This window comes from Limulus polyphemus, unplaced genomic scaffold, assembly GCF_000517525.1.
Source record: "Limulus polyphemus unplaced genomic scaffold, Limulus_polyphemus-2.1.2 Scaffold5229, whole genome shotgun sequence".
Lineage (NCBI taxonomy): Eukaryota > Metazoa > Arthropoda > Merostomata > Xiphosura > Limulidae > Limulus > Limulus polyphemus.
In genome coordinates this window covers 26,402-34,906 of record NW_013670839.1, presented here as the reverse complement: position 1 = coordinate 34,906, position 8,505 = coordinate 26,402, and the positions used below count along the sequence as shown (strand labels likewise).

The 8,505-nt window shown below is 36.1% G+C and overlaps 1 protein-coding gene across 1 annotated transcript in view; it reads left to right on the top strand.

The window, feature by feature from the left end:
- Positions 1-8,505, top strand: part of LOC106472300 (Down syndrome cell adhesion molecule-like protein Dscam2) — a 59,398-nt gene that overhangs the window by 25,681 nt on the left and 25,212 nt on the right. Inside the window, exons 6-7 of the mRNA XM_022400904.1 lie at positions 4,686-4,961; positions 7,291-7,698. Coding sequence (XP_022256612.1) covers positions 4,686-4,961; positions 7,291-7,698 — 684 coding nt within the window. The remainder of the gene's footprint in view (positions 1-4,685; positions 4,962-7,290; positions 7,699-8,505) is intronic.

Below are 8,505 nucleotides of genomic sequence, written 5' to 3'. Positions count from 1 at the left end.
TTATAGTAAGGGTGGACATTAGGAACATCATGATGATGTTAAGTATCATCTTCTACATTACTTCGCAGAGTATGCTATCTGAAAGCTTGTTTCTTTGTTTGTTTTGTTGGATTTCGCGCAAAGCTACACGAGGGCTATCTACGCTAACTGTCCCTAATTTTAAAGTAACATACCAGAGGGATGGTAGCTAGTCAACACCATTCATCGCCAACTTCTGGGCTACTCTTTACCAACGAATAGTAGGATTGACCGTCATATTATAACGCCTCCGGGGTTGAAAGGACGTGCATGTTCGGAGAAGGGTTTTGATCTGGCGATCTGAAGCTTGAGAGTCGAGTGCCATGACCACCAGGCCATGACTTGCTGCTTATCGATCTTCTAAGGACTATCAAATCTACTTAACCAGACGTAGGTCATTAATATGGACTCGAACCTCTAGAACTTAGGTAAAAATGTCATATTATTTATTTATAATTTGCAAGATTGATGATCTTTTTCTTGGTATTCGTGTTAGTCTCATTTTATGTTTTGAGACAGAATATTTCAATAGTATTTACCATAAATGATCAAATACTGTACTTTATATTGTACGTAACCAACTCTAATAAAGGCCGAAATGAATGACATTTCAATCAAAACTAATACATAATGTATTTGAATATAAAATGATCCAAAGAAAATAGCGTTTATTCAAAAATGCATGAGTCGGGATCGAATCCTTGCGTAAGAAAATTATAAGTGTGTTAAATGATTTCTTTATTTTATATACGTCCGCCAGTGGCTCAGTGGTAATCCTCAGGGCTTATAACACTACAATTCGGGTATCGAACCCTCGATGGGTAGAGTACAGATAACCAATCAATCGTATAGCTTTCACATTATTTATTCTTTCATATGTTTATTCATCCAAACATTAAACTGATGCAACAAATGGTTTGATTCACAATCGTATATATATATAAACTATCCAACAATATATATATAAACTATCCAACATACCATATATATAGTGTGTGTGTGTGTGTGGTATGTTGGATAGTTTAATGTACACATGTATATATGTATTTGGTATGTTGGATAGTTTATATATATATATATATATTTGGTATGTTGGATAGTTTAATGTACACCCGAGGACTACACTTTCGAGCTAATTAAGCTCACAACAGCTCAGCTAAAATTTTTGATGGCCAAAATCATTACCCAACAGAGATTAACATTTACAATAGCTGAAAAAACTCGAGACTTCTGTCCTTATATGAAGTGGTCCACACACGTAGTAATACCCGAACGAAGATGAATAATCTGATAAGAAGTGGTCCACACACGTAGTAAAACCCGAACGAAGATGAATAATCTGATAAAGAAGTGGTCCACACACGTAGTAATACCCGAACGAAGATGGATAATGTTATAATGAAGTGGTCCACACACGTAGTAATACCCGAACGAAGATGGATAATCTGATAATGAAGTGGTCCACACACACGTTGTAATACCCGAACGAAGATGAATAATCTTATAAAGAAGTGGTCCACACACGTAGTAATACCCGAAGATGAATAATCTTATAATGAAGTGGTCCACACACGTAGTAATACCCGAACGAAGATGAATAATCTTATAATGAAGTGGTCCACACACGTAGTAATACCCGAACGAAGATGGATAATCTTATAATGAAGTGGTCCACAGACGTAGTAATACCCGAACGAAGATGAATAATCTTACAATGAAGTGGTCCACAGACGTAGTAATACCCGAACGAAGATGGATAATCTGATAAAGAAGTGGTCCACACACGTAGTAATGAAATGGTTCACACATGTACAAATATCCGGTGTGTGTATAAAGTTTACATTGTCCGACCAATTAATAAAAAAATATTTTATTTTATTCAAACAGAGTAAAATATCATAGTAAGTTCACTTTTAACAGATCATACCTACGTTTTATATAGATGTACATTTTCTTTGTTGGATCTGGTTAATATCTCTTATTAGCCCCTAGCTGACATAATTAAACTCGAACTAAAACTATTATACAATCGTTTCCTTTCTCTTGTAAATGTTTTCTCTGTTGATTTATTGATATTGTATTTATCATCCTCTGCTATTCATCCAAGTAATGATCTATAGGAAGTCCTGCAATGACAGATTGGATCTGGAGTTGTAATAAGTTTGTCGAACGAGCATTATGACATGTCAGCGGCTCTAGTTGTACACCTATAAACCACGCCCACACTAAGGGAGGTAAAAACAGGACTGATAGTCATGTACATGTTTTGAGTGAAGCTTTTGATTAGGGGGAGGTACTGATAAGTTGGCTCTCATTGTTCATGACGTTAGCGACACCGATTCTGAAAATCTTAGGTGAAATACGAAACGGTGGCGAATCAGATCTTGAAAGCCTGATCTGAAATAAGAAATGGTAACGACACAGCTCCTGAAAACCTAAGGTTAAATACGAAACGATGGCGACACGGAATTTGAAAGCCTAAAGTGAAATATAAAATAGTGGCGACACAGATTTTGCAAATTTAAGGTGAAATACGAAACGGTGGCGAATCAGATCTTGAAAGCCTGATCTGAAATAAGAAATGGTAACGACACAGCTCCTGAAAATCTAAGGTTAAATACGAAACGATGGCGACACGGAATTTGAAAGCCTAAAGTGAAATATAAAATAGTGGCGACACAGATTTTGCAAATTTAAGGTGAAATACAAGACGGCGGTGGCACCGGATCTGGAATTCTAAAGTGAAATACGAAACGGTAGTGAATCAGATCATGAAAACCTGATCTGAAATAAGACTTGATAACGACACAGCTCCTGAAAACCTAAGGTTAAATACGAAACGATGGCGACACAGAATGTGAAAGCCTAAAGTGAAATATAAAATAGTGGCGACACAGATTCTACACAGAATCTGGAATTATAAGTAGAATACTTCTACATGAAAACCAATTCGAGAAGTTAAAGATCAAAGAACAACAGAAATGAAGAAGTATCCTAAAAATAAAAGTTCTGTACGACTTGAAGAAGTAAAAGTATGCAGTGAAATGATGTACAAAACGTTTCTGATCGCGCCCCTTCAAGGGTATAAAGGTATATGAAGGTATATATTTGTTTCGAACATTAGGGTATGTGGAATATTCTATCGATCAGGAAAAAACAAAATAAAACAACAAATCTTGTAACGATACAGAAAAAAAAATGAACTTACGGCAGCTTTAAAACAGGCAGATAGAGGTTATCGCTCTCGTAAGTCACTTCTACCTCACGCCGTGCGTTTGGGTTTTACACCACCACGTTTCCCTGGAAACCGGGATGTAACATTTGATCATTATTTGATAAGATATTACTTTTTCTCTGTCTGCATAATACAATTTTCATTTTTATGACCAACGCGAACCATTCTAAGTAAATGTTTAATACAACGAAGAAACCCGAGTAAATGTTTAATACAATGAAAAAGACCAGAGGAGCAAAGAACATTTATAAAAGCTATAAAATGTATGAACATAAACCAGAAGAAAGCTAAGATATTCTATGCAGGCTACATTGAAACTTAGAAGTGCATTTTTCAAGGAAAACCATGACCTCCTATCATCTTTAGGATAGTTCTAACGAAATTCATATGTTCTGCTTATACCCGCAGAAACTACGTCATGTTCTAAAAGAGTCTTATTAAATAAACTCACAAATAAGTCAATTGATTGTTTTAGTTAAGAGAACCAAATCATATTTATATGTTTCACACGTGAAAAAAAAAATAATCCAATTATAAAACTGAACATTATTTAAAATATACTTTTTATACTAAATAGTTAATCATCGTGATAGACCGACCCAAGTGGGTATTTTCTGTAGCAATTATACGCTAGCGTGTAGATATATAAATAGTCAAAATAACGAACACTTGACCAGAGCACACCAAATTTTCTAGGCCCGGCATGGCTTGGTAGTCAGGGCGCTCGATTCGCAATCTGAAGATCACGAGCTCGAATCCCCGTTCCACCAAACATGCTCACCCTTTCAGCCGTGGGGGCGTTATAAAGTGACGGTCAATCTCACTATGGTAAAAGAGTAATCCAAGAGTTGGCGGTGGGTAGTGATGATTAGTTACCTTCCCTCTAGCTTTGCACTGCTAAATTAGGAAATGCTGGCGCAGATAGCCCTCGTGTAGCTTTCCGCGAAATTCAAAACAAAACTAAAACAAATTCCACACTTATTTTTTGAGATGCACACCAGACGCCATCACGTTCCAACATCGTGAAACCATAAGAAGTAACCTTCTGTGGCAGACATGCTGCATTACATCCTTAACGAAAGGCCTTTTAAATTCTTGACATTCCCAGCTCTTAGGAAAACAATGGCGGTGCTAAGCTGTGTTTTTGCTTGGCTTCTTTATCTTAGCTACAGGGTTCGAACTTTTGTAAATGTCAAACTCACGATCACGTGCATGGTTTTTCAACAGAGTAACTCGATAAAGTAAATAAGCAATGTTTTACTGTTGCCTATGAATCATTATGGCTGGCAAAGTTGCAAATCGAAAGTTGGGGATAAGTAAATGTTATTCCTGCGCCGTTCTTTTGACAATTCTCAGCCTGACTGCAACAAAATAAACGTTTCAGTCTAACTGTTCATGCTGGAAAGTTAATTACACGTTCTAATATTTACAGTGCCTTTTAAGGTTGACCTGAAACCACGTGTTCTCACAGCAGACTTTGGAGACCTTGTAACTTTTCGATGTAGCATAACACCTTCAAGACACCCAGCAAAGACGTTAATGTGGTTTAAAAATGGACAACCCCTCTCGGCAAACCCAAGAATTAACATAATAGACAAAGGGAATTTGAACATTCATTCAGTACAACGAGCTGATAAAGGAATGTATCAGTGTATGGTGACGTCGGGGGAAATTGCAAGCCAAGACTCAGCAGAGCTTGTTCTCAGAGGTAAGATCAGATTTGTTTTTCTCATGATTAACTGACAGTATTGACAATCTTGTTTTCAGTTGGTGTTTTAGTTTCTCTTCAGAGATGTGAATGAAATGACCAATAACATAATTTTAACAAATTACTTATCAAATACTTTTAGTTATATTCATTAATTAATATTGACTTCTGCAAGCTAAGTATATAGACCAGAATTGAAATCACATTAAATCATGATGAGTACGATTAATGAAATTTTCTGTTTTTTCGTCTTTACCTATAAAGATTTGAATTAAATCTTTTGTCAGCTGGGTACCCTCGCTGTAAACGTTATTTCCGGTCTTATTCCCAGAATTATCTCAAAAGGTTGGCCATTTTAGGCAATTTAGGTTATTCTTAATTGTCTGTTTGAATTTTAGAGCAAAGCCACAATAGGCGAGGAATCGAACCCCGGATTTTAGCGTTGTCCCACCGGGGGAACGGTTAGTCCTAAATACAGATACTAAATTAACAATGCAAAATAATATCTATATGATTATGTTCAAAACTTGATTTGCTTCCCCTGGTAAGTCTGAGGGCTAATCACTCTAAAAATAGGATTTCAATACACCCAATAAGAAGATCACAGATAGCGCATCATATACTTTTGTGCTTATCAACAAACAGGCAAAAGAAACTTGATTAAGGGTCAAAATGGAAAACAAGACAGTAATATTGACTTTTGATTATAGAAGATTGGTCCATCCCTAGATATGGATGGCTCAGAAAGGTTTTTGTTTTTTTCCACCCAATCACAGTATTGTAGTTCTCTGATAAAACATGCAAAATGTTTGTCTACAAATGTTTACAATACGAAGGTCCTGGATCAAATAAGGTCTCGTGGGCAAGAACCATGGATGAATTTGAAAATAACACAAACACTTGATGAGCAACGTAAAGATTATTTTTCGTCATGTTTGGGAAGTTGTTTCAGTATCTGTTGGTAATTAATTAAAACCGAGGATACAAAACCCGAAATGGATCTTGTCAATTAGTAATAGGACTGGAGTTGATAGCATATAATATAAAAATGTGATTTTACTAAATCTATATTGTAGTACTAGAAAGTCAAAACCGAGGATACAAAACCCGAAATGGATCTCGTCAATTAGTAATAAGGCTGGAGTTGATAGTATATAATATAAAAATGTGATTTTACTAAATCTATATTGTAGTACTAGAAAGTCAAAATCGAGATACAAAACATCCAGCATTTCCCTCTGCATATAGTTACTTTATAAGAACTTTTTGTATGTGCCAACGCAATGGCGTGTTGCTAGAAATACATCATTGGAGACATATTTAGCACTTGTAAATTTGGTTCACGCGAAATTCTGACTGGTGGTTAGAGGTATAGACCACAGTTATTTTTATGGTATTTAGGAAAGGAGACTGTTAACCGATGTAGAGTCAAAATAAAAACACTTCAAAGAAAGAAGCCTTAAATGTTCTAAAAAAAGAAGTGGAAAGAACAGAGGATTTAGAACAACATCGAGCTCCGAAACCACAGAAACCTATTAGTCTTCAATTTCCGAACAGCCATTGCAATGAAGATTGGCATATCTCCTGGTACTGGTGACAAAATAGTAAACAAGGATTTGAAAATCGCGATGGTTCACAATTCTGAAATGCACAAGTGTTCAGTCACACCTCGAAGTAAGTGACAGTTTAAATGCACAAGTGTCCAGTCACACCTCGAAATAAGTGACAGTTTAAATGCACAAGTGTTCAGTCACACCTCGAAGTAAGTAACAGTTTAAATGCACAAGTGTCCAGTCACACCTCGAAATAAGTGACAGTTTAAATTCACAAGTGTCCAGTCACACCTCGAAATAAGTGTCTGTTTTTATGAGAAAGACGAACAAAAAAACGTGAACCACCACAATTCCATTAGGCAACAAACCTGTTCAGTCTCCTAAGGCAGTTCCAATATACTTTTCTATGTTTAAACGTTAACTTGGAAAGTTTTGTCAGGATGAGTGATCTAAACTTGACCTCACCGTTTCTCACAAAAATTTATTATGATAGAAATTCTGGTGTCGGACAATAGTGGCAATCAAGGCCACCAAATTGAGCACATCGACCATGAAGGATATTACAGGACGTGTAACATAGTTGTTATAAACGGCGATTAACCCTCAGTATCATTACGTGTGTTTGTTACAGATGAAGTGTGCGTATTTTGTATGTACGATAAGTCTTGTTTTTTTTATTTTCAGTTACTACGCTAGATAAAGACGGAAAGTACATTTACAAAGTATTTATGCGTTTGTCATTCTAATATTGCCTTTTCTTCCTTTTTTATATTCAGAACAACATCCTATATTTCATTCTACCTTCGAGACTAGTGTTGTCCAACCAAGTTCGACCATTTCATTGAAATGTTCTGCTTCCGGTATTCCACTTCCACAGATTACGTGGACACGAGATGGTGCTGTAGTACCGGAAGTCTATCTCACTAGAATTGGTGATTACGTCAGCAATAAGAACACAGTTAACAGTTACGTCAACATAAGCGCTATAAGTGGTTCGGATGGCGGAGTTTATACGTGCACTGCAGAAAATATAGTTGGTAAAGTTGCTTACTCGGCAAGATTAGACGTCTATGGACCACCATATATTCGGCCAATGGGCAATCGAACAGTTTTAGCCGGAAGGTCAGCTGATATCCAATGTCCTTTCAGTGGGTTTCCCTTGAAAGAAGTATTTTGGGAAAAAGGTAATGACAGAAATACTTTATGGTGCTAATACCATAAATAAGCTGCTTCAAATGTATTTTATTAATAAGTTTTGTACAAAAAATGTTTAAAATTCATACTGTCTAATTTCTAAACGTAAACAAGATACTGTGCAGAATTAGACTCAGCATACAAAAGGTTTTTATTTGTGAGAGACGGGGGCATATTCAGCTTAATTTGTACTGTAGGCTCACAATTTAAGATGCACTCTTAGCTTCTCAAGTGAAAAAAATATCAATCAACACGAGAAGAAAAATATATCAAAATGCAATAAATGTGTGGAAATTTGTTTCTATTATACAAATTTTCAAAATTAATTTTATTTCGAAAATTGAAAAACAAAAATTCTTCAGATACGCTCCTGAGATTATTGGGCTCTAAGCCCAAGCCTATTAGTTAATATGCTTCTGGTGGCGGAGTGGCATGGCTGAAAAAAACGTTCTGTGACTGATACAAACACCAAATTTGGCGATAAAAAACGGGCTTCGATACCAGTGGTGGGTGCAGCACATATAGCCCATTGTGTAGCGTTGGGCTTAATAACAAACAAACTAATTTGGCGCAGCAGCAAGGTTCAAAATATAGATCAATTTCAAACAAGGAACAAATTTGAAAAACAACTTCTACGCATGCTCACAATTGTTATAAGAGGCCATCTGTATCGAAAACAATTGTTTTTAAAAATGATTAGAAGTTTATTCTTAATTACTTCTGTTTGTTTGTTATGAATTTCGCGCAAAGCTACACGACGGCTATCTGCGCTAGCCGTCCCTAATTTAGCAGTGTAA